Source organism: Corythoichthys intestinalis, chromosome 1 (assembly GCF_030265065.1).
Source record: "Corythoichthys intestinalis isolate RoL2023-P3 chromosome 1, ASM3026506v1, whole genome shotgun sequence".
NCBI classification, from domain to species: Eukaryota; Metazoa; Chordata; class Actinopteri; order Syngnathiformes; family Syngnathidae; genus Corythoichthys; species Corythoichthys intestinalis.
Genome location: NC_080395.1, coordinates 62,252,304 through 62,280,268, shown reverse-complemented (window position 1 = coordinate 62,280,268; position 27,965 = coordinate 62,252,304). Strand labels below are relative to the sequence as shown.

Sequence of the window (27,965 nt, the reverse complement as noted above, 5' to 3'; positions counted from 1 at the left end):
GGCAATAAGTATGCCCACACCTGCTCGGCGCCTCTCACCGTGGGCAACTTCAGAGTGGAAGAGAGTCCAACCCCTCTTGAGAGGATTGGTACCCGAACCCAAGCTGTGTGTGGAGGAGAGTCTGACTATATCTAGTCGGAACTTCTCTGCCTCACCCACCAGCTCAGGCTCCTTCCCTGCCAGAGAGGTGACATTCCATGTCCCAAGAGTTAGCTTCTGCAACTGGGGGTTGGACCGCCAAGGCCCCCGCCTTTGGCTGCCGCCCAACTATCGGCGCACCCGACCCCTTTGGCCCCTCCCACAGGTGGTGAGCCCATGGGAAGGGGAACCCATGTTGCCTTTTCGGGCTGTGCCCGGCCGGGCCCCATGGGGACAGGCCCGGCCACCAGACGCTTGCCTTCGAGCTCCACCTCCAGGCCTGGCTCCAGAGGGGGGCCCCGGTAACCCACGTCCGGGCAGGGGAAACTGGAGTTCATGTATTTTTCTCATCATAAGGGGTCATTTTGAGCCATGCTTAGTCTGGCCCCTCACCTAGGACCTGTTTGCCATGGGTGACCCTGCCACGCAAACCTCTCCACCACGATAAGGTCACTCACGGAGGATCCTTGACCGTATCTTGAATATTGCTTGAATATTAAGCATTTTTAGGAGATACGAAACATTTTTCCAGAATGTTGACTCGATTTCTTCAACTTCTCTCTCATCACCGTTGCCGATTGCGTCATCTGTTAGCGGATTTGCCGCCGGCTCATACATGTATGGACCAATAATATTGGGAAGATTTCCCTCATCTTCAGTATAGTCATGTGCCGGTTACCGGTTTCACGGTTTACCGTGGTATGAAAACGTCGCAGTTTCAAAACCAGTAAAATTTTCAGTCATACCTTAGTACGGTATTCGCTATTTTTCATTTGCCAAAATGCAGCCGAAGTGGCTTGGTGCGGCACCGCTCACCCCTTCCCGTTTGTTGCCGTGAGTGTCACTAAACAGCCAGCAAACCCAAAAACAAATCCTCCAAACACAAGGCGTACTTTTTTTCAATTTATTGAGCTCTCAAATCGTGGTGAAATATACAAATAAATACATTTAAAACGCTCTAAAATTGTATTTTTCCACATGTGATTAGGTTCAACAGGATAGCAGTAGCTCCATTAAAAAGTTCGCCAAAAACAAAACACACATTTTCCTTTCAAATTCAATATACAAACTAACTAAAACTTACAAAGACGAATGTTAGCCTAGGCTAAACTGGGAGAGCAGCTTCTTTTATGTCTCACAGCCGCTGAGTGAGAGAAAAGCTTGAATGTCGGGGGGAAAGAAAAAGAATCGCGTCAAAGATCGCTAATTGTGAGAGGAGGTCTCACTCCTCACTTTTTTTTTTTTTTTTTTTAGATGAAACCTTTCCTCAACAATATTTACATTTTAACTAATTTATAAAACTAACTTATACATTTTTAACTAACTTATTAACTTATGAATTCTTTGTCCTTTTTAACACAAAGGCATGGCATCATGTAGACTAGAGTTGACACAGTGGCTGAAAATGGCGAAACTCCACTTGAGCTTCCCCCCTCAAAAAAAAGTCATACAGTACATATTTTTATTTTTATTTAGAAGTGTTTTTACTTTTTATAGCAAATATGTTGTTCTTACTCTAATATTGAGCAACTTGAGCTGTGGCTGTGGGTATAGTCTAGGTTCTATTTATTTTAATTTTATATAATATTTGTTATTTTTTGTTAATTTATTTATTTTCACATTATATTCATGTTCCAATTTGCAAATATGTTTTGAAAAAATCCTGTTCAATGGATTTTTTTTTTTAAACCCATACATCTCAAAATTTTGGAGCTATAATTGCAATGCCGTGATACCGTGAAACCGCGGTATTTTTGCTCACGGTTATCGTACCGTGAAAATCTCATACCGGCACATGCCTACTTCAGTATATACTGTATGTAGTCTTCAAAACCATCAATGTCTGAATCGCTGAAGAAAGATGAGTTTTCTGACGATTGTGCTATATTAAGTGGGTAAAAACATCTGTGAAGCAGTGTCAATATAACTTTGGATTCATCCACCTAAGTTCAATGGGGAAGCTAAAAAGTATTCGCCGTGGTGTTGCTTGGGCGTACTTTGCAACACCGCCAGCCGCCCCAGGCAGGTCGGCCTATCAGTAGTGAAAAGGGAGCCCTGATCATCCGATTCTTAAGGTGTCCGTGCGGAATCTCCCGCAGTTGGTTCCACACGTATCGATTACCTTGCACTAGGGGTGGGCGATATGGCCTTAAACATGTATCACGATAAATGGAGCAGATTTATCTCGATAACGATAAATGACGATAAAGTCGTCCAAGCGGACTGTTATATAATTTGAAAATCTGAATCAATGCATGAAATACAGATTAACAGTTTCTTGTTGATTTAGTTACCAGCATTCAATTTAATATATTTAACAAATGTACATGCAGTCTAGACATTAGGTTTATACAAATGAATTGTAAACAATAAGAATTCAAGTATGAGCATTTATAACAGAGTGTATGGCTTGAACAATGTACATTGTCAAAATCGATATGCCTGTGCAAACATGTCATTGTAACACAAATGACTTGCAGCTCGAACAGTACACTTCAAAAAGACAATTTATTGTTAATGGCTGCTGTGACATAATTATTCAATACAAGTGTTTACTTTATGGTTTCAGGGTCCCCCCCCCCCCAGTGCATTTTTTAATAAATGCACACATACATGAACCCCCAAACAGACAGACAGACAGACACACATTAAAGCTATATTGATCTTCTGCAAATGAAACACTTAAAATTTTATGATAGCAATAATGACACAGAATTAAACACATACAGAAAAATAGCTGGGGCCATTTGTGCTTTATGCTGAATGCTTTACCATCACAAAAGCTATCAGAGAAATCACACACAGTCAGATACAAAATAACGCGACATAGTAATTGCTAGATGCAGTCCATGCCCAATCCACTCATTAAATTCAGCCGTTTCGACAAGGTTAGAGCCGCTATCCGACTCCATCACGTTCATTTGTAGCGTTAGCCGCTAGCGGCCGCTAGCGTTAGCGGCTAGCGTTAGCCTGTGGCCTGGCTACCGGTAGAAAGCACTGAAAGCACCATCTCCGGAAATTGTGAGAACAAGGGAGGACAGCTGGTGAAAGCCCGTCTGGATGCCACCAAGAGTCTATTAAATGTCGGGTGAAAGTTTGGCGAACCTCCCTTAAGCCACACTCCATCACGTTTTGCTTGTAGCATTAGCTGCTAGCGTTAGCTTACCGGGCTTCTGTTTGATTGGCTTCCTGATGATCACGTGACTCCCTACGTAAGTACATTCACTGCTTTCTTAAAGGGGAATGAGCATAGACGAACAACACAGAGTCAAAGCGGGATGAAAAGACTATTTTCTTGTTTTATTAATTTACCGAATTTACCGACATGGTCAAAATTACGTCGGTCATCGTGAAGAATTTCGGTGACGGTAAATTTTCGGTTTACCGCCCAGCTCTACCTTGCACTCACAATAAATGATTTTTTTTTTTTTTTTAATCTTAAAACCGAAACTGTACGTAAGTGAACCAAACTGAAAATGCATAACCGAAACGGTTCAATACAGCCATGGGAACTGTTACACCCTTATGTATGCGTTATGTATGTCTCGTATGTGTGGATACAACTGTCTCCTTTTGCTTACGTCACACGGGCTAGTAAACAATGTTTGGTCACTGTGATAAATTGGCTTTAATCATACAAACAAAATTATGTGATTTTGTGAAAGCGAAGTGTTTTCCTATTAAATGGAGATATAATAAACCCCTTTTTCAAGCCCCAGATACCAGTTCATGACTAGATAAACAAAATTTATTAATTTTGCGCGCAGAACAAATTGTCTCATACTCTCGAAATTGTACAGTGTAATGTGCTTTAAAATGAAACCATAAAGGAATTAATTCACCATCAATCCTCTGTCAGCGAAATAGTATGTTAACACGGCAGCTTAAGTAAGCACTTTGCTTTCCTTTCTGACAAGACCAAACTATGACCTTAAAATGTCAAAATATGTAGGTTACCTAAATCACTAAGTGCACAGCAAGATTTCCGACCTTCAAGATAAAAATAAGGACAGAAGTGAGTATTTAAGAGTAACGATATGTTTTCATGCCTAGGAAGAGCACCACAGATGCATTTACTCTGACAATGTTGTTGTTTATACAGAATAGATCAGAAGGAGCTACATTGTGGTTTGTAGATCTAAGAGAGGAACTGTGGTCCATCGTGTCCATCACAATATCTGGAATGGCAGAGAAGTACTTTAGAACAATTCAGGACATGTATAAAGGAATTAAAATAGTCTGAAATAACAAAATATTTTTGCATAAAAGAGAGCAGCAGAAAATGAAAATGGTGGACTTTAAATACTTGAGGCCTACAATCGAGAGCAACAGTATGATAAGGAGGTGAAGAAAAAGTTTCCAAACAGATGGGTGAAAGGATAGTGTCAGGTGTTTTGTGGCTAAATAGCCTCCGCTAGAATGAAGGACAGATTTGATAAGACAGTGGTGAGGCCAGTCATGATGTACGGATTAGTCTCACTGAAAACAAGCCAGGAAACCGAGATGGCCGGGATGAAGATGTTGAGGTCCTGTCTAGGAGTAACCACGCTGGATGGATCAATAATGATTTTATCAGAGGCCAACAGCCAAGGTGAAATGTTTTATAGACAGAGAGAGAGAGCAGACTTGTTTGGACACATCAAGAGGAGAGGTAGTGAGTACAGTATATGGTAAAAGGATGTTTATGTTGGAGCTACCAGGGTGTAGACGCAGAGGAAGGCCACAAGTTAGATACATGTGGTGATGGAATATATGAAGGGAGTTGTTGTTAGAGAGGAGGATGCACAAGAGAGGCTTACGTAGAAAAGGTCACGATATGGTGACAAGCGGAAAGGATCTCTGTCAACTTGCACCAATGTAATGTACATGTCACATACTGATACATGTCCATATTTCTTATTTACAGTTGGTGAATTCTATTGCTAAAACATATGTGGGAACAAATGCATACATGGCTGTAAGTAAACTTTAATTTTTGTGCCTTTTCTCTGATTGAGTGCTCATAACCATGTGAATGACTTCTTTATTTTACATATTTTTACACAGCCAGAGCGCATATCAGGGGAACAGTATGGTATCCATGCAGATGTCTGGAGTGTTGGTATCTCTTTCATGGAGGTATGCCAGTATATCTTCTGATTCTCAGAGATTCATAGGCTTAATGTGTGCGCGTGTGTGTGCTTGTGTGTCTTGAGCCTAGTGAGAGCTGATGATGATGCAGTGTTCATTGCTCCCCAGGGCCTTGATAAAGTGCCTGACTGACATTGTGTTTTCAAATATCATTAAAATTTCACTATCCCACTCTTGTCACCTGTTAGCTCACTGTTGCTATTGATTCTCAATCGTTTATAGCGACAATAGAACAAATGATTTGTGCTTCTGCCTCAGCTTTTGTGTCAATAATGTTTAATATGAATTACAACTCTTAATAATAATGAGTTGATGGAAAATGAACTATGTCAAATTTATTGATGTTAACTCTGTAGTGGTTTTATTCAACATTATTTTACCTAGCCTCTTTTATTCATTTTATATATGCATGGAGCTATATGAAATTACTTGAAGGTGTACTCAATTTAGATGGATCTTTACCGAAAATGTTTTAGATTTGTATTCACATTATAACTGTGTCGATTATGTCAACCACCAAACTAAGTCGGATCAAAGTACAGATCAGCTTATTCTCTTCACTGTATAATAATGCTTTGTGTTGGTTCGTGTGTGCGTGCACAGGTCCGCGTGTTTAGTTCTTGTAATTCTGGAATCCCGAATTCAAAGTGCAGTGTGTGTTAGCAGTAAAACTTAAAATCACTGCTTTTCCATGATAATCAAATTTTTGGGAAACAGTGAGTACTTTATTTTTTGGGCTGTAAGGCCACTTTACCATCTCCCGCACCCACCAGATTTCACAGGAAAACTGTAGTTTTTCATATGCAGTGCACATCACAATTGAGTACACAGTCTTTGAAAAGTAAGATTTTTAATCCATATATCAATTAATACAAGAACAGTTTTTACGATTTCATTACACCTGTTTTATACAATGTTTTCTTGACTCGTACCATGAAATGTAGGTTGTTGATAGACTAACATTTAACAATTGTATGAAAATTACTAGGTGCAAAAGTGAATAAACCCCGAACAAAGCTGCAATATCTATGACTTTGTATGACCTCTATGACTTTTAAGGACATCAGAAAGTATTTGAGCCATTTAATGAACAAGTTTCTGACAGATTGCAACATATTTGTCTCCAACCCAAGAACTAACCTTCCCCAATCCTGTTTATCTTCCGAGATCAGAAGAGATCGGGCGTTCTCAGGGTAGTATTGCATCTGTCTTTGTCCATTTTTCAAAAATGACCTTTTTTAGAGCCTTGGATGGGGAGTAATGCTCCACTTGTCTCTTCATAATTACCCACAGAGGCTCAATTGGCTTCAGATTGGGAGACACACTTATTCACTGAATCACTCTGACCCTGTTCTTAAGAAATGCTACTCTGGCCTTTGCTGTGTGCCAGGGTTCATTGTTATGTTGGAAAACTGAATAATGACCGAGGTCATGGAGTGATGGTATCATCTTCTTTTAAAAATATAACATTAATGAATTCACGATTCCATTGATTAAATGAAGCTCCCCAACACCAGCAGCCTTCATGCAGCTCCATATAAGGACACGGCCACCACAATGTTTTACTGTAAGCACCATACACTTTTTTGTGTTCTCCTCACCTTAGCGATGTTAGACAGTATTGAAGCCATCGGTTCCAAAAAACTGATCTTCGACTCGTTGCTCCAGAGAATAATCCCAAGTGTTATTCTTTGTCAGCATATTAGGCACTTTTGAATTCCATTCTGGATTTTTTGTGTATTGGTTCAAGGAGAGGCTTCCTACGTGGACAACACCAATGCAAGCAAGCCACTGTAGTGTGTGCCATACTGTGTGAAGGGAAACAGCCACCCCAGATTACTTTATAATTCTGCAGCCAACTGAAGAGAACTTGGATGGCAATTCTTTTCTACCTTTCTCATCAGGTTACGCTTCGCTTCTGTGGAGGTGGTAGCTTACTTGGATGGCTCGGACGGCCAATAGAGATGATTGTATTTCAGTCTCTTTTAAATGTCTGCACCACTTTTACTAGAGTTTTTTGACTAAGAAGAAAACCTTTACTGATCTTCTTGTCTTCATGTAGCCCTCACCCCTTCTGTGTAAAGAAATTATATTTTTCATGAGATCTTGAGACATTTCTCATCCATGTGGTGCCATTGCTGAAGGCTGTGTTGAGGGCTTTCCTTATTAATCATCACCCCTTATATAGTCATCTGCATGCCCGAGACCTGTGTAATGACTGATTAGATTCATCTGTGGTTGAGATGTTGTTAGGGGGACTTTGGGGGGTGTATTCATTTCTGCCCTATGAGCTTTACAGATTTGTTTATTTATTTACTTATTTTTTTTAAAGTACAAATTCTCTAATTTTGCTGTAAATCAATGGTCCATATTTGTGGGATTATTTTGCAATTTAGTTTTTTTATTCAAAATGTTGTTTTTTGAAAGGAAAACAAAGGTTTCCCGAAATATCAGTTTGGGTGTAATCAATTATGATGTGCACTATATAAGCTACATTAGACTAATAAACCGGCGGTGTCCATGTTGTATTAGGTGATAATACACCAATTGACATGTAGCTCATGAGCCTTCAAAATTCCATAAATTAGCTGCATAAACCACTGGTTTTGTGGCTTCATGTCAGAAAATTAAGGAGTTAAATTTAATCTTGTTGGTCTCTGAAAATTTATGTATACAAAAGATCATACGTAAATATATAAAGGTAAAAGAAGTAAAACAACTTTCTTGCTTAATTGCTGTGCAAATTTATTAATGGGAAGAAATAATCAGTTCATAAATGTTCCTTTCTTCATACAGCTGGCCCTCGGAATGTTTCCATATCCGCAGGTGAGTTTTTCTGTCAACTTATTTTGAGTCAAAGAAGTGTTAAAAAAAAAAAAAGCATACCATTTTTCCCCTATTGGTATTCATATAATTTCAAGGTCCTCTTTAGCAAGTAGTGTCAAAATCGTGTGTAAATTGTGTAAAGCGGTCTTTTCCAGCATAATGCATACACAGATGGACACACACTCACACACAGCTCAAATCCATACACGGACATACACACATACATTGAAATGTGCGAAATCCCTCAATTGGTGGAAAAATAACAAAAATTTAAGTATTTGATGTAGATATAGTATTTTCTGAATTTAACAGATCAAGGTTGATGATGATGTTGATGATCTGATGTTAAATGGAGCTGCCCACACATGTTGACGGCGTTAGACATCCAGTCCATTTTGACTGGGAGACCTGGCAATAAATGGTCCCTGGCAATACCCCCCCCCCATTCAAAATGGACTGGACGTTTATCGCCGTCAATAGCAGTGAATGTTAATATACTAGCTGGAGGAAGTAATGAAGTTTTACAAAGTTTTCATGAGATGTCCTGTTGGTTTTTATGTCAAGTAGATTGTTCCATATATATTTTTGAGGGGGTGTGGATGTGAGCGATACACCCTATCTTTGATTTGAGTGCAGCATTTTCTGTCATTACATTACCTTAAGTCCTGCTCAGATGTAATTGCCGACCACAGAAGTGACTTCCCAATCTCATCAAGTCTTAATTAGCCCTTCAAATGGGTTTATCCCACTAATCTCTAGTTGAGCAATCTGATTCTGGTTACCTCAGCTTTCATCTTGGGCCTCTGCACGAAATGAGAGCCTGCGCTTTTCATCTAAAGTGGTGTTACAGCTATGCTTTGATTTTTATAGTAATCATATAAATGAAAAATAAGGACTTTCATGGGAAAAAAGGTTGCTTAACAGCATTTAGAATTTTTTTTTTAATATGTACTGGATATGTGTTTTTCCCCCCATATTTGACCTCAAAATAATAATTTATGCACCTTTTACTCTCCCAGGTGCATTTTTGACTCTTTAGTATTAACCAAAAATTACTTATCACAATACATCATGATTCCATTTAAATCATATCTTTGTATGGCTTTAAACTACGTTGGCAAACTTCCCGAAGTTCCAGGCCCAGACTTAGGTCCGCTTATGGGGTCGTTCTGGTGGTTTAAAAATTGAGGTTAAAAAATAAAGACTATAAAGCATTCACCATCAAGGCACCTCCACTTTAAAATAACCAGCTTAATTGGATAAAAAAAATAAAATTTGGGCAAAATTTTGTTATTCACATTTTAAAACTTCCCAAATGGATTGTTATTGCTCTTGTGAAATGAAAGTGCAATCCTACATGTTTGAAGAAACCCTCAGGTATTTTATTTTGTATTCACATTTAATGCTCTTTTGAAAGTACAATCTTAGCAAGTCAAAATAAATGTTACTGCAGCCATAAACACTTCTGTTTTTCATCCCCTAAAATATATTCTGCAATTCATTAAATATTTGTAATCCGATTACGTCACTATTTGAACTAATTATTCAATACTTAAATAATCGATAGCTGCAGCCCTATACTTGATCATTACAAACACAAGTATAAACTGACGTTACAGACCTCATGGGACACCCATGTGGATACAACTATACCACTTCTGTTCTTTTGGACAAAACGAACTATTTTTTTTTGTAGATTTTAAAAGATTACTGTTGTGATGTTTTTAATAGTCTACAGCACAGACTGAAAAAAACCTCAACACACAGGCTGTATTAAAATGGTCCATGGAAGGTGTAGTACAGACAGCTGTGGCAAAATCTGTAAAAATGACAGCTTAGGCCTGAGGACTTTGGCTAGCTGCGCCTAACTCGCTAGATCCAAGCACTCTTTGCCAGACCACACTGCAACAGCCTGCAGGTGATCGGTCTGCAGTACCATATGGAGGCTGAGAAAAATTAAGAGATTACAAAGCTGCATGACACTAAGACACTCACTAAGACTTTTTTGGGCTTTTACGTATTGCTGCATTTGGCAAGCGTGATCAAGAACCGAAAATTGCAAAGACTGCACTGTGAGGATTTGCATTTAGTAATGAAGACCTCTACCTTAAAAAAAAAAAAAAAAAAAAAAAAAAAGATTTTTTCACAATACTTCGACAAAAGAAAAGCATGCATTCAACAAATTACAAATATGAATTGACAAGGACACCAGCTGTCATTCGATCCATTATATAAAACCCAACAACAAGGACTGAGACAAAGTACCTTATGTAAATTTTTCAAAATGGGAGCAAACACACCAATCACATAAATATTCATTTAAAAATGAATTGAAATACCAGAGCTTAGCCTTAAACTGTATAAAAAAATGAATAAATAATGAGGATCTAAGTTCAACAAAAGAAAAAATGGCCAACTTGCATAGCAAGAGACAGCTAGCTTAAATGCTATAAAATGCTAACGCTTTTTTTCCCACAGTGCTCTTAACGAATCATTCAAACACGTATTCCCACAAAAACAGAACAGTGTATCCACCCAAATAATTAAAACTAAATGCAACACTTTCAAAACAAACCATGACAACATCACTCTAATTCAGGGGTGGGCAAACCAGTCCTCGAGGGCCGCAGTGGGTCCTGGTCTTTGTTCCAACTGATTCAGCACACACAGTATAACCAATAAGGTTTCAGTGGAAACAAGGAGCACCTGACTGCAATCAACTGATTGCACTTGTAAGAAACCAGATTGGTGAAAGGCTGTCCTCATGATGGGTATGAACAAAAACCCGCACCCACTGCGGCCCTTTGTGGAATTAATTGCCCACCCCTGCTCTAATTAAACAAATCCTTGAAGCAGCAAAATTTGATTCGAAGCTTTTTTCTAATTGAATTACTCAAGTTAATCGATTACTCGTTGCAGCAATAATCAAGTATCTTTGTAAAGAATAGGGCTGCAGCTATCGATTATTTGAGTAGTCGATTAATCAATTAACTAGTTATTCAAATAATCGAGTAATCGGATAAGGAACATGAAAAATTAAAATATCCGAGCTGAGCCTCAAACGTTATTAAAAAAAAAAAAAAAAAAAGAAAATAAGGATTTATGTACAGCAAAAGAACAATTGGAACTTACACAGCAAAAGTCTGCTATCTTAAATGCTGTAAAACACAAACTTTTTTTTTTCCCCACAATGCTCTTAACAAATGGTTTGGACACATATTCCCACAGAAAATGGCTAAATATACCTGTAAACTAAATTACGAATGCATTAGAAAACATTAGCTCAAACAAAAACTTGGCTTATGTTGGTCTTAACATGGACCAGCTGGATTCAGCCATGTGAAATGAGGCAGACTTGAGGGCAGTGTAGCCACCCAAATCAATAAAACTCAATGCAAACACTTTCAAAATGAACCATTACAACCCCACTTTAATTAAACGAATACTAGAGGCAGCAAAATTTAATTCGAATCTTTTCTTCTAATCGAATACTCGAGTTAATCGATTAATCGTTGCAGCACTAGTAAAGTCTATCGAGTTCTTGCTCCAGCAGGTTAAAGGTCTTTGAAGAAACTAGATCTGATGTTGTGTCTACAGTCAGTAGCATTTTTGTACTCACTTGTCTTTTTATTTAGCTAAATGTTTTTGTTTGTCTTCATTCTGTTATTTTTCTGGAAACGTCGGGAAACAACACAGTTTTTTTTTTTTTACTTGATATAGCTATCCCGAAAAGGATCTTAATTCATCAGCATATAAGGCTTAAGTATATGTATGGAAAAAAAAAATTAAAATTAGAGGACATTGAAAGGTAGTGTATTATATGTTGGCACAAAAAAGCTTGGGAAAAAAAAGTAAATTATAGGAAATTTATTGCAAGGATGTCCTGTTTGGTTCTAAAAAGACTTAATAATGCTCATATTCCTACCTACCGGTAGTTATAGAAAATCTCTTACGGATGACAGTGTTAAAAAAAAAAAATATATATATATATATCTTTTGATACGTGGTAAAGCTCCCCCATACAAAAATAAGTGTTTGTTATGCTTGAATTGGTTTGTGTTCCACAATACAATTTCAACCTCTGAAGCAGAATGCAATTTGGTCCAAGTAATTATTTCAGGGCAAATTACTTTTACATTGCTGCCTTTAATGTGTCTGATTCAGGCAAAATTGGATATGGAGGCAGTTTAAGAGTCTCTTGATATTTACCGTGTGTGGGAACCTGTATTTAATTGAGTGAATCAATAAGTGCAGTAATATACTGTCAAAAGAGTTGCATATTGAACATTTTTATAGGAAACATTATTAGATTAGACAGACATCTGGTCTGCCTTGATAGTGGAAAAGCCATCACTCAGTCAAATATAAACTTTTGTTTGTGTGAATTTTTTCTTTTACTAAGGTAACAATTTAAATCAGTGGTGTCTAAACTTTTTGCAAAGGGGGCCAGATTTGGTGTGGAGAAAATGTGGGGGGCCGACCTTGGCTGACGTCCTTTATGTTGAATAAAATATTCAAGCAAATTTTAGCAAGCCATTCTGTGTCACATGTGCTTTATTATTATTTTTTTATTAATAATTTCAACAATCTCGCAACTAGCCTTTGTGGCGTTCTCTTTTCGAGTCTCGGGCTTTTGCGAAATACTGCTGCTGTGAAATTAAACTAGCTTCAAGTTGCTTCAATTTCTCGCTACGTATCTTTCCTGTAATCTTGTCGTACATGTCAGCGTGTCTTGTTTGATAATATCGCCGCACTTTGAAAATCTTTCAAAACAGCGTCTCTCTGTTTGCAAATGAGGTAGACACAGTTACGTATTTCAGTGAAGAAATACAGTGATACCTCAGCTCACGAACGCTTAAGCTCATGAACTTTTCGCCTCAAGAACATTAAATTCGCGAGCATATAGTCCCTGCTGACGAACTAGTTTTCGGAGGACGAACCAATTCACGCGGTCGAAAAGCGCCACGAGAAGCTGACGCACGCTCACGGCGTCCCAGTTCGTCCCCTCACTTTCGTTGAGTGCGGACGTGGTTTGTGTTTGATAGACATTTTGGACCATATTGAGTGTACTTTTGCTATTATGGGACCGAAAAAGAGTTACCTACAGTCCTTATGGAAGGTGACTCGTGTTACCAATTCGCCCTCGACTGGTAATTGGCGGTGCTTTCAGCTTCCCACCGTAGTGAGAAGTGGACCGGCGAGTCACGTTGGCTCGTTGTCGTCGGTTGTCTTCGGTTCGCCCGATTTCCTCTCCAGAAAGGTGGCGGCGTGCATACAAACACCCAGAGGCGTTGGATGGCTTTTTGTGGGCACTTTTATTAACAACCAAAAGCATGTGGGGGGCACAGCAGTGGAGTCTGCGCTAACTGCGCACTTTGCCGGTAACACTCTCCTTCCAAACAGTAACTCCCTCCCTCCCTCCCTCCCTCCTCCCACTCCATTCCATCAAGCCATCAACTACCATCACAAAGGTAAATAAAACGACTTTATTATACAGTACAGTTTATTTCTTTAATTATAACACAATAGCACATTTATTATACATAAAATAAGGTATATTTTTGTGTAGTTTTAAGGCTTATTTAGTAGAAAATTATGTTTTATGGGGACCTGGGAACGGATTATTCTCATTTTAATGGTTTCTTATGGGAAATAAATGTTCGGAAGACGAACTTTTCGCCTTACACACACTTTCTGGGAACCAATTATGTTCGTGAGCTGAGGTATCACTGTAGTCCAATTTCCACCTTGAAGCATCGGCCGTCGGTCAACTTTCTTTTTTTTTTTTTGGATTGTCGCCATTTTAGAAAATTGGGAGTAAAGGGTCACACAGGGTAATGTTGCTGTTGCCTTTTAGTGGGTAAATGAGGAGCAGCATTTAGTGTGTAAGCTACTTCATATGCTGGTCGCAGTACTGCTGACCAATTTATTAGGTCTGTGTGCAGGCCAGACATGATTGAATTTTATGACAGAGGCTGGGGGCCGGATGAAATTTGACCACGAGCCGCATTTGGCCCCAGGGCCAGACTTTGGACATGTCTGATTTAAATGGAATGTAAAAGGATTGATTTTTCTTATTGTATAGTCTAACACAGAGGTCGGCAACCCGTGTTTTCAGAGCCGCATGTGGCTCTTTGGCTCTTTAAATGTTTAAAATGGAAAAAGATTGGGGTGGGGGAAGGTAATGTATTTTTCGTTTTGATATGGTTTCTGTAGGAGGACAAAAATGACACAAACATTCTTAACATTTTCCAACGCTATAAAAATGTGTAGAATAAATATTAGATTTCAACATTTCTGTCAAGGAAGATTTGCGTCATAGCCTGCGACACACGTTTCTATCAGCAGAGGGGAATGCCAGGCAGGTGGCTATTGTTAACAAACCGGCGCTGTGTGATGGGCCATGGATCCGAAAGGGAAAAAGAGAAAAATAACTAAGAACAAAGGATTCAATGTTTCTTGGACCGAATCATTTCATTCATTTATTGCCAATGCGAAAGGATTGCCTGAATGTTTACTCTGTGGCGAGAATTTGTCAAATAACAAAAAGAGTAATGTGGAAAGACTGAAAGGGAAGTCATTCTACATTTAAAGCCGAGTACCCAGTTGGGAGTAAGAGAAAAAAGTGCGATTGCATTACTTCTGAAGAACTAGATTTGAAAAAGAGAAGAATAGATTTAAGTGGATTGCATCGCCAAACTCCACTACTGCTGCAAGTTTTGTTGCAACACGGAAGATGATAAAGTATGGAAAACTGTTCACAGATGCTGAGTACATGAATGAAACATTCGTCAACATATCAGAACACCTATTTGCAGACTTCAAAAACAAAACAGAGATAAAAAAGAAAATCAAAGACATGCCCAGATAAGAGGCATGCTATGCACGTTCCATTCTTCTGTTTTTCGAAACCTCAAAATAAAAATGACATCAAAAATAGGATTTCTTTTTTGCATTTATTTAATTTTATAAAAGCAACAAGACAATTCATTAATATTGTAATGAAATTACACTTGAGGTGGCATCATACAACAGAATAGTGACATGGTGCGTTGGATGCACTGCAGAGAAAATAAATATCAAATCATTAAGGCTCATGATGTATTTTTAACCAACTTAGTCATTCTGATAGGCTAATAAAGCAAATACAGATACATATATCATGTTTTGCCTTATTATTATTATTAGACTTATTTAAGACTTTTAATTTTGTTCGGCTCCAGAGGTTTTTTTTTTTTTTTTTGTCCCAATATGGCTCTTTCAACATTTTTGTTGCCGACCCCTGGTCTAACAGAAGGAGGCATTGTGGGCACATTGCCACTGTTGACCTTTTTTTTTTTTTTTTTTTTAAATACAGCGAACCGGGCATAGTCACGGTTCAATGTTTGTTAGGGATGGGAATCGAAATCCGATTCCAATTCCGAACAGGTTCCTAGTGTTTCGAGGCTTCGACATCACAATGAAAAAGCCTAAACGATCCCTTTAACGATTCCTAAAAATGCGCATTGGGTCGTGACGTGTCTTGTTGTCCAGACGCATCAAACTAGCATGGCGCCAAGAACCACTTGCTCCAAAGTTTGGCTACACTTCACCAGGAAAGAGGATGAAAATGAAAGGTTACGATGGTTTAGCACGAGCATTGCAACCGTAAACATAACAATGACAACACGTAGGTTCAAACGCTCGAAAGTCTGTCTTCACTTCATGAGGAAAAATTAAATCAACAAAGCGACTTGCAGTCATTACAAGGTGGAGATAACTGCATCAGGAGGGAATACGACTGCACTGTCCTCACCGAGACGCGAAGGCTCAGTCCTGGCTATACAGCTAGCTAAACTCCCAAATGACGATGCAGAGGACGTTGGTATAATTTGCTGACTTTATTCAACCATCACTTGAAGAATGAAACTAAAAATAGAAATGAATGATGAATTGAAATAAATATAAATGAAACAAATCAAATCAATTTCGTCCACAATAACAAACAGGTTTGCATCAACGTAAATCAGCGATGATTAGCTGGTAATAAATGGTTAGCATGCGTTCGCCAGCATTAGCACATAGTTCAAACCACTACACAACTGGATTTAAGTGTCCGATTGCGAATGGAAACACACAACAACAACGCAAAACAGGATACATACAGGCGTTGCCTCTGTAGGTATTTTACAAACATTAACAAAGAACGTAGGCTCGTAACAGTGTTTCCCTCTCTCACTAACTCGCTCACTCGCTTGGATGCTGCACTTCTTCTTTGCGTGTAAGCGCGCTCTTCTTCACGTGAGCGCGTTCTTCTTCGCGTGAGGCAGCGCAAGGGTGCCCCCACTTGAGAGTGAAAGCGCCATAAAAACTAAAAGGTATGCATTTCAATATAATGGTAAATAAGACACTTTAACACAGGGTCCCCAAACCGGATACGGCCCGCCTCCACATTTGGTCCGGCCCCCTGAACAATACCAGAGAGCATTTTGATTTTTTTCCTTTTTTTCTCTCAATAGTGTTATTTATTTCCTGGCCTTTTTCTGTGAAGAACTCAGAGAGGGTTATTTGGTTATTATCTATTTAATTAATAGTGTTATTATTATTTATTATTATTATTATATTATATTATTATTTTTATTGTATTTACTTTTGTTCCGTGAAGAATCCAGAAAGGGTTATTTGATTGTGGCTTTCTGAAAAACAATACATTTTTACATTTAGGCACTCCTGCAATCATCACACTTTTTCTGTTACAAACTGACCCCGGCCCCTCATCTGAGAAGGGAGAAGTTATGTGGCCCTCACAGGAAAAAGTTTGGGGACCCCGTCTTTACCACATATTGCCAAAGGCAGAACAACGACCTATATGCCAATATATACCAATATTTTTTATTTCTATTAGAAAAATGTTTCAGTAAAATGTTACACATTCTTGTGTATTTGCCACTTATTGCCACAGTTAACATTAAGGCTTTGCGCCTCTTTATCCCCTCGTTGTGAATTTGTAAGGTTGTGACTTCTGATTAAACGAACTTGATGCCAATCAAAACGTTTCTTTTTCCCCAAATTAGAATCGATAAGAGAATCGATAAAGAATCTAATCGTTAAGCAATATCGATAATGGAATCGGAATCGTAAAAATCATATAAATTCCTATCCCTAATGTTTGTATTTTCTCTTTCTCTTTTTATTTTTTTATTTTTATTTTTTTATTTTATTTTATTTTTTATTTTTTGCGCTGTGTCTATTCTCAATGACTTGCTGTCTTAGGTTTAAGTCGATGCAATTAAAGTATTTTTCTTCTTTTTTTTTTTTTTTGCTTAAAGCTATTTTCTGTAATTAAACATTAAGTCTTGAAATTAAAACAGTCTGCAAAATACACGGCGAGGTAGTTTTCATCCCTGCTGCTAGATGTTGCCTTTAAATAGGAACCTGTCACTCACAGAAAAGTGCCTTTATTTGCCTGACTGAGCTGACTGAATATTTGATTTTTTTCCAGCAGTAATGTTTCGATGTGTCGATTTGTTTGGTTTCATGCAATGTATTGCACTATATTTTTTTTTTCTTCAGCATGCTGTTGGCCTGTTTAAAATCTAACCAGGTCAAATGTATAGCTTGCACTTAAAAAAAATAATTTCCTACAATATGACTTTTGCCTCAAATCCATTGCATAATAAATTGTTTTGAATTTTATAAATAATGCAAATAAATCTGCACAAGAGTGACAGAGACAATAGTGATGGTTTTATAACCACAGTGTTTTGGTACTGCAAATTATTTCATAAGAGAATTTTTACATCATTATTCTATCATTTTCTTTATGACTGGACATTATCGTGGGGGGTCTTTCATTGCCCGAATAAAAACCAACTTTCAAGACTCACGGAATCACGAATTGCTCTACGCAGAATCAAAACTGTCCTTTTTGGAAACTGCACTCTTTCGCCACCGATTCCTGGGTAGAGTAGCTAGTCAATTGCAGCTGGTTCTTGTTAACTTGCACCACTGTCAACACATTCTGGACTGAGTCTACTTCATGTTGAGAGGTTTTCCACCCTGCCATCATTGGCATCATCCCTATTAGCTTTGTCTGCCTGTCATACGTGGTCTTGAATCTGCTTGCTGCTGTTCGCAGTACAGGTTTTAGCTTGTTGCCAATTCTAGCTGCATCTCTGCTAACATGGCACTCTTAACAGACTGCAGTTTAATTACCCTGGTGAGTAATTATTACACATCCTTGGATCCGTAGAAATGCACGGTAAATGTAAAGTATTATTGTGAATGTAATGTTGACGGTGGAAAAGAAAATGCTAGATTTAAAGTAGCAAATAGTGTATTACTACAGTATATACAGTATACAGTATATATATATATATATATGTTTGTTTTCTGATACATCTGTAAATACTGAAGTAATTGTAAGCATCTTTTTGAGGAATAATGCTTATAAAATTGTCTTTACAATATAATGGTTTTGTAATAAAGGCTATATTTTGGAACAGTTTCTTTCCTGATATAATCCGAATCCAAACATATCTGACACCTGCATCCTGGATTTAAATTCCCCTGTGTTAAAGATTGGCATTTTGAGCATGCTCACTTTGACATCTGGTCATGCCGATTGTAGCAATTATTGTACATCTCAGTACCTCGGGATAACCTGCAGGGCAAGAATAAAGTGCTACTCTGAGAATTCACATTAGTGGATCTTTTATCCCCATTCTCCCAAATGAGCGCAAGGCCATTAACAATTGTGTGTTTTCATTATGTAAATGGTGTTATGCATACCCACAAATTGCCACCAGGAAAGCTATAATTTTGTTCTAGTGATCATAATGTGTCCAAGTGGATCGTCTTGATTATGATATGCTAATTACATATTGCCATATCGCCCGTTTCTGGTTTGTGTTACAGATTCAGAAAAACCAAGGGTCTTTAATGGTAAGTTTTACTGTTCTTCTCCTTTTCTATGTGAAAACTGTGACCATAGTCTTCTGCTCTAACATACTGGCTCATGCTTAAACTATGGGCATCGCCAGACATTTCACTGGGGCACATACTCCAGTACTGATCTGCAGTGCCCCAGTTTAAATTTCACCAGTTAAAAATAAATAAATAAATAAATACTAATAAATAATACTAAATAGTTTTAAGTCTACCTAGCATAATCTACAGAATGTGCCTATTTAATATGGTAATATTACACTCTTCACTCCATGGAGACAATCTGCACATGGCTCCTTAATATGGCAATTTATGTACGTAACTTTGGCTGTGATAGTTGATACTTCAGCGAAGCACATTCGGGAGATATGCTGCGTTCATGTGTATCGGGAGAGTCCCAAGTTGGAAAATCGTTCTGATGTGTTTTAAAGTTGTAATGTAGATAAAAACGTGTTTTCATCAAAAATGCTCCAATTTTCCTATTTTAATGCTCCAATGATCCAACATAAGTTGAGTGTGACTGTTTGGTGCTTTTTATAGACACCATGTAATAGAAAATAATTTTTTCGATTAATCCAACAACACGTGAATGCAGCATCAATATTACAGTGCAGGTGCCTAACTGCCAATCATACAGGCAAATTACATCTTCCCATCTGTTTTACAGGTTAGTGCCAGATAAACTCCCCATCCTTGTTGTTTTGTTTTTTCCTCTGTGTTGATGTTTCTTTGTTTGCCTATGCCAATTAATTGTGAATTTAAATGGTTCAACTTTACTCTATACGTATCAGGCTGTTAACTGCGGTAAACTGCTCTGGTCGTAAATTGAAGTAGCAGATTAGCTACCATCTTTTAGCTGTCTATGGATACATTCACAATTGAATGCGATTTGATTGAGAGGCTCTCACTCAAGAGCTTTGTCTAATATTGTGTTGATACATTATGTTGTATTTGGACTGTATAAATACTGATGCTATACAGTATATTGCTATTTGTTTATATGTCCAAAACAAATAGTCAATCTGTATGAATTAATTGCCTAGCTTTGGGATTACACCTCTAATTAATTTTGTATGTGTGCTTATCATAATTTCCAGCTGTTTTAAAAGTATTTTATTTGTTATTGCCTTGCCTGTAATCTCTAACAAGATGTCTGATTTTTTTTATTTCTATTTGACTCAAACAGTATTACTCTTGCAAATGGATATTAGAAAGTTATTTGCTCGCAGCAAGGATAAATCAGCAAGGAGGAATGAGAGAGGTAAGCTAGGTAAACCAGTTAGGCAACATAAACCACTTTTAGGTCATAACAAACCAGTTCATAAACACTGATTATTTGAGTGATATATCCCCATTTCTGTCCAGACAAAGTAGAGCAGCAGAGTGTAGGAAGAGGTGAAGGAGAGATGGAAGTTGATGAGCATGAGCAGAGGTGAATTGACTATCAACAAGGGATGTTTGAGCTTTGATTTTGACTACCGATGGCTGAAAAACAAAAAAACACTTTTTAACAGAAACTTCTAGTTTGGTTTGATTCTATATAAAGGGCGTTTTCTAACTTTTAATGATAAGTGCTTAAAAAAATAAAATAAAAAGCTCCCTCGCCGGTGCCCAGCTGTGCCCCAGTATTGTTTTAGGTCTAGTGACGCTCCTGGCTTAAGCTGCTGTTATTACAGTTGATGCTTGCTTGAAATAATACATAAAAACATCACAAGCTAAGGCTGGCTTTGTCTGATGTCCCTATATGGGATTTATCTGAGAAAATGAATCAGAACTCTGGTTTTCCATATTGCCAAGAAATTCCACATCAGCTATAACGTGTTTTTCATCTCTTTCAGCCTCTTCAGTTACTGCAATGCATCGTTGATGAGGTGAGTCGTCATCTTATGTGCTTTTGCATCTAAAGTCAGTCCTAATGGACCAGAAAGCTTATATTTTGTTTCCTAATGAAGCAAACCACTCGGGCAGCTTAGCTCCCCGCTCACTCAGCCTTTCACCAAAAGCAACTGCCTAAGGGGATACAATAAAATACAATATATTCTTGCACATTTGTATGGGGGACCCTTCATTTATTAAGTGTTGTGCACAACTCTCCTGTATGGTGTTTGACAAAGTCAGCAGCATCTCGGAAGATTAAAAAATATTTTAAGACAGAAAGCTAAAATGACTTAACTATAAAATGTGAAATCCAAGGTTTTCACAATTTTAACCCAAAATGACTTAGATGGTCATCAAACTTGCACCATCACAAATTCATGATACAATTATTTTGTTATAAACGATGAAAACGTAAAGCATTGAAATTCAGTTTAACAATATATATTTTTAAAGCCATTAAACCGTGAAAGCATTTCTGTTCTGTTCATGTAATTATTGTACTTTCAACTGCACTCAATGAAATTCTTCTGTGTGTTGAATCATAGTGATCTATTGAAAATGTTTTCAGCTGATACCTTGAAGGAGAGCTTCTCTGTAGTTGGTCCTACCATCTGCCCAATGTCTGTTCTCATTATTGCACCTCTTTTCTGTTTGAGGGAAAGCAAGCAGCTCCACTGAAAAAGAACTCCCTCTTTATTTTCAAGCCTGTAATTACTGTTCTAATTTTGCCTAATAATTACTTCATGGCAATGACATGTATATTTACTCGTACCCTTTTACCCTTGTAGTGTTTGTTCTCATAGTGGAATCATCTTGACAAGCAGAGGAATAATTCACACGGATGAACCACTTTCATCAGCCTGCTTTTCTGTGCCATTGCCTGTTGCCACATCAAAGCTGCAACAGTCTTCGTTTCAGCCGGAAACATGAATACATAATTACACGACTAAATTACGTTATTTTTTTGATAGATATATGTGCCAGTAAATATATGAGCATACAGTAAATTATGTCATACATATTAAACAGCACAACAAAGCACCCATTTAATTACGTATTTTACAAGTTGCCATTTATTTGTACACTCATGTTAAAAGGCGATACTTCCATGTTTGTAAGGGTGCGCAGTGTTCATAGGTGTGTGTGCGTGTTCATCTGCATGGTGGCGGAACTGTAAAGTGCAGTGAGATTAGATTGAACTCATTTCTTTAAATAGGTTCGTGCAAATGTTCACAATACATTGACATTTTAGGTGAAAGTCCCCAGAATGATGACTTTTCTTTTATTACTCTGTCTGATCAGTAGCCTGCTGACCCCAGCTTTCTAACTCTTGGAAACTGAGCATCAAGTATACATTTAAAGGATTTGGGAAGTGTTTTGAAACCATGAAAGAAAAGTCAGAGCTAAAGACTGCTTACACATTATGGACTACTTGACTGGTTGCATGGTGCGTTTATTGACTTTGGAATGGAGGTCTTGCTTGTTGTTACTATTTCAGTGTAATTTAAGATGAAGACATCACTACTCTCTGTGGAATTCTAGCAATACAGGTCTGCGGCGTGAATATGCTCTGTGGGAGCTGCAATGTGCTTCTCATGTGCTTTTTTTTCCCAGAGGCTTGAATCCTTCTTTGGTGCAGTGTGTAGTTGTGATGGTAATGCTAGCTGTTTTTGCTTGGCACACCCTGCACGAATGTGGGCAGAGTGAGCAATGGCTTACTTGCATGAGACAATTGAGCCTTAGATTTATTCGATGAGGCTGTAAAAAATGGGTAAAAAGTTTGTTGTAAATCATAAATCTTGACCCGTGACCAAAGCAATTTGTAGAGGAAGAAAAATGCATAAAGCTACCATCAGCTGTAGCACAGTGGCTGGAATCTACTTTAGATGCCCCTAATGACATCCAACCTTTAAGTCGGAATAGACAGGATACGACAACGTGATGAGTTGTCCATATAGATGTCCCAAAAATGAAAGGTCTTTGTTTTGGGAGGGGCATTTTTGGTCGTGGGCTTGTGAAAATGATTTCAGTTTTTTTAAAAACAACTTGAAAGACAATGGATAGTAAGCGCCAAAATGTTTTTTGTTTGCTGTAGATAAGAATAGCGCTGTTGTATTTTCTTATATTTGATTTCGTTAGGTGGTTGTGCTACTAGGTTTGCTTGTTCCAGATTGTTCCCATATAAAAAGAATGTTAAAATTACATGTAAAATAGAGACAACATGCACAAATGCACCAATATTTAGATAAATACTTGTCCCAAATCATTTTTTTTTTTTTTTTTTCACCGAATCTGAATTTGAACCTCTGATATAGCAGAATCCAATGGATGCATAGCAAATGTCATGCAAACACTGGATTTTGTTGTTGACAGATAAATGAGATGTTTATAGGAGAAAAAAATGATTTGTACATGTATACATGCATATATATTTTGCACGCATATACATTTTTAAATAACATAGATTTTTTTTTTTTTAATCGAAAAATCTGCAATGAACTGAGGGCGCTAAGTTTGAAGCGCGAAGTAGCGAGAGATCACTGTATACTCCTCAAAACATAAGTCTCATATGCTCCTTTTGATGATATTTATCATGTTTTAATCACCAATGTTGATAATTTAATGAGTCTTTCTTAATAGAAGAATTGAGATTTTCATATCAATGACTTGATATTCTCCAGGTGTGTGCAGAATAATTTTAATAGTAATAATAGTGCATTGCATATAGTACATAGCGCTTATACAGTATAGGTAGTTATATAGGCACTTTACATTAGGAGTGGGAACCTCAGGGCACCTCACGATACGATACGATTCACGATACAAGGCTCACGATATCACGATACATTGATTATCGATATATTGGTCAGAAATTTGATACATGATATTCTAAGATACAACTGTTGAAACGGGGAAAAAAAAGATATTTCAAAATAGAAAAAAAATACTGTTTGTATTTTTTAAACAGTGACGTCTTTTCTGAGCAACATTGCTGTAAAATATAAATCTACTGCAAATTTTGTACCTGCACATATTGAGGAAACACACCACAACCACTGATATCTCTTGGAGAGATATTCATCATTGATGAATGGCACCCTTAATTTCTTTAAAGTTTTAAATCTTTTAAAAAATATTAACAGTGCTGTAGGTGTCAGTCAGCAGTTGAGCTTGGAGTGGGGCAATGATAAAATTGGTGGGTCTTTCCTTCGTATATGACCTTTTTTGCCAAAAGCATTGGTTTGAGCACTTCCACCATCTGCTTTAGCATTTGAGATGTCAGACTCGGTCAGTCACATTCTTCCTCACCTTGGAAGTATTGAGTGAATTAAAAAAATATGAATTGAATGTATAGAAATTAAAAATGCAATAATTACCTATTTTTAATATGTAGGCCACATTAATTATCATGCACATCACCTTATATATCTCGGAAGCTATTCAAACCATTTTTATAGCTTATTGTATCAAAATGGCTGTAATTAATGTTTCTGTAGTAAACTACATGGAAAGTGGTTCTCAAATAATATCAGGTAAATCAGTAAATTCATGTAGGCTTGCTCGATATTCATTTTCATCCAATTTATGGTCCTGGTTTATTTTATATCCTTCAACACCAAATGTCATCAAAATAATACATGTAAATTAAAAAATCAATTACATTGCAAAACTTTCTTACCTCAAGTGATGAAAGCGAAGCAGTGAAAAAATCCGGTGTCCACTTTGTCACCAGATGCCAGTGAATGTTATTTTTGTTAGACAATTCTTGCATACAGCAAAGTCCTTGTTCACCTTACTTCCTTTCTTGTTGGTGTAAAATCTAAGGTGTGTCCACATGTGTGATTTGTAGCGATATTTTTCTCACTTTTTCCTCCACCGTTCTCACGAAGCTTTTTTATTTTTTTCAACCCACCTGGAGCTTCCTGTCTTCTTCTGTAGACGACTTGTTCGTACTTTACCTTCACCGCCACTCTTTAGTGCCCATAGTGGAGCGCTAAGGAATTGCTCAACAAATATTGAGCAGTTTACAGCATCCATACTCCATTGTATGGCCAATATGTCAAAGAAAAGTATCGATACCTGGTGGGAGCATATCGATAAACGATCGGGTTGCAAAATAACGCGAATAATCGCTGTATCGAGGTATTGTCACACTCTTACTTTACATTGTATTGCATTATTCAGTCACATTCACCTCCTATCCACACACACATTCATACACATAACTGCTGCCATACAAGGTGCTGCCAACCCATTGGAAGCAAATTAGGGTTCAGTGTCTTGCCCAAGGACACGTCGACAGTGGGCAGTCACAACCAGGAATTGAACCGCAAACTCTTTGGTCCCAGGATGACTCACTGTCAACGGCGCCAAAGTCAGTCAGTTCTATCTTAGCAACAGTTCCCCATAATCCAATCCACCCTTCCCTTGTCATACAGTGAATGTATTTTTTTCCTTTTATGTCCAAGCCGAGGGACAGCAATTCAGTTCTGACATCTTCCCCACTTATAGGCATTTTGCGGAAAATAAGAAACAGCCATAAATGGAATTGACCAAACTTCTTTTTTCTTCAAAGGATCCTCCAGTTCTTCCAGCAGGACAGTTCAGCGAGACGTTTGTTCACTTCATAACTCAGTGGTAAGTAATGTTTTATACAGGGTGTCATTGTTGTTGCCTAATCGCATTCACTACCTTTTAATAATCTCACACACGTTTTCATGGTTCAAAAGATGCATTTGTACATTGTACTCATGTACCTTTTTTGTACTGAGTAGATACTGACGTCCTGCCTGTCTTGCAGTATGAGAAGACAACCGAAAGAGAGACCTGCACCAAATAACCTAATGGTAAGTTAAACCAATTTGTTCTATTAAGCAGTTGTAACCTTCAAAATAATATAATCAAGAGTTTTGTATGATTATACCTCTGGTTAAAATCAATGAAACACCCCCCCCCCCCCCCCACACCACCACCCACCCCCAATTTTCGCTTTAAAGAGCTTTGTAGCTTATGTCAATAATTGTACTTTTTATGAGGTTGCAGCATTCTCAGTCAAGGACCTTTAAAAATTCATACTGCTATGTGGAAACAACATAAATGAACGTCTTGCTTATAATGAAAAATGTCACAGAGGTCTGCAATAAACCTTGAGACTGGTTTCAGGTGCACTTCAGCAGTAAGTCATTAAATTAGCAGTTTGACGATTCTGACCAAAGTAGTGTTCAAGAGTTAATTAAATCTATTTGGATCATTTTTATTATACAAAAGAATGTGTATCACAAGCTTGAAAGCTTGGGTATCGTTGAGGATTCTGCATCATGGAAAAAAAATAAAGCTTACATTTGTAATTATATAGGTTGTTCCAGAATTGGATGATATTTTACATCCCACCCGTTAAATTTTCACATGGAAAATACTAAGACCTGCAATTTCAGAGTAAATTTACTTTTCCTTATACCAAATCTAAAAAAAATAAAATAAAATAAATGCATTTAAAAAATTAAAAAGACAAAGCTGGAAAATATATTTTTTAAATATCGTATGTCTGGACGACCCCCGAGAAGTCTATTTTTCCGTTTGTCCCTCACCCTAATGAGCAAATTGAATCTCAAATAAAACATTAAGAATTAAATTTAGATGTCACTTTTGGGTGTCTTATTTGTTCCTTTGGCTTCTCTTGTAACGGGGAACATTTGTTGTAAGAAAAATAACATTTCACCTAATTATTATTTGTAAAACGTGTCCACAGCATGCACACAACCCTGTTCCCATACCTTATTAATATTGTAGAAGAAGAAAGCAGTGAGCCATATAAAAACACCGGGCCTGATATTATCATGCAGTTTTCCAAAAGAAAGGGTGAAAAAGTTTTCTCTGTTCAGTTTTTCCTCTTTTTATGAAATATTTAACTATTTTTTTAACGTCTCAATCTGCCTCATGCAACATAAGTCTATGAAAAGACTGACTTTTAAAAAAAATATTTTTTTTTCATTTCTTGAGTTTGCCCTCTTGGTCCGCTGTGCAAGCTAGTTAAACAGCTGACTTCTACTCCCAAAAAAAAAGCAAACATTGTTATAATGTGTCTGCACCGAATATTGTAAGCACAGAATAAATCATGTCATTAAAATATTACCATTTATCTTTAGGATGATCTAATCAAGCCGTTGATAGTTTATTTATTACTTATTATTGACGACTATTTAGTGGAAAATCAGAAAAGCAAGGTTAACACACAAATGTTGAAAAATTAGAGAGATGAAATTGTCAGTATTTGTAGATAGAGCAAATGTGTACATTTTGCATATCTAATGTATCAGTAAAAAAACAATCTCTCTTTTAATGCAAGTAATAAAAGCTCATATACATCACAAATCTTATCATTGTAGGTCTGATTCAAGGCCAAGGACCATAGACAGTTAGTTCCTTAGAGAGTTATGGGGTGAATTTTTTCATTGTGGTGACAGCACATTGAAGGGTGTAAATGTGGAGCTGCGAACAGATAGCCAGTTTGCAGTCTCACACCATACTGGGCTAAAGGGAAATCACGGTCTGACACTCAGTGGAAGTGTGTCTCATGACAAATGCCGTGTTCTTAACAGTACATTTTAGGCAGAGATTAGTCATAGGTTTTTATTTATTGTACCCGGTTTATCATACTTTGAACAAATGTTACCACTCTTTCACCATTCACCTTAATTCATCCAAATCAGAATTCTTGTGAGGTAGATAATGGTTTGAGATCTGATGTGTTTGTCTCTAGGATAAAGTAACGTTATTACTTATGCCCATCAGAGGTCGGGAACGTATGGCTTGCGTGCAATATCTGGCTGTTGGTGATTGCATCAGGTTCACTGCCAACTACACTTAACATCTTAAGTGTGGAACCAGCTGGCTTGCCTAACATGAACGAGGTGTTGAGCTGATCATTTATTGACACATTGATCTTGGACACTTCAAACGTGTCACAATAATAGACCAAGAAGGTGGAGGAGTTTAAGTATCTAGGCTCAACAGTTCAGACCAAAGGAGAGTCTGGAAAAGAAGTGAAGAAGCGTGTGTAGGCAGGC

General features: G+C 37.5%; 1 protein-coding gene across 1 annotated transcript in view; it reads left to right on the top strand.

Moving 5' to 3' along the window:
• The window catches only part of map2k5 (mitogen-activated protein kinase kinase 5), a 99,926-nt gene that overhangs the window by 43,846 nt on the left and 28,115 nt on the right, over positions 1–27,965 (top strand). Inside the window, exons 15-21 of the mRNA XM_057834566.1 lie at positions 5,045–5,095; positions 5,185–5,256; positions 8,065–8,094; positions 18,991–19,017; positions 20,859–20,891; positions 25,475–25,536; positions 25,700–25,745. Of these exons, the coding sequence (XP_057690549.1) occupies positions 5,045–5,095; positions 5,185–5,256; positions 8,065–8,094; positions 18,991–19,017; positions 20,859–20,891; positions 25,475–25,536; positions 25,700–25,745 (321 nt within the window). The remainder of the gene's footprint in view (positions 1–5,044; positions 5,096–5,184; positions 5,257–8,064; positions 8,095–18,990; positions 19,018–20,858; positions 20,892–25,474; positions 25,537–25,699; positions 25,746–27,965) is intronic.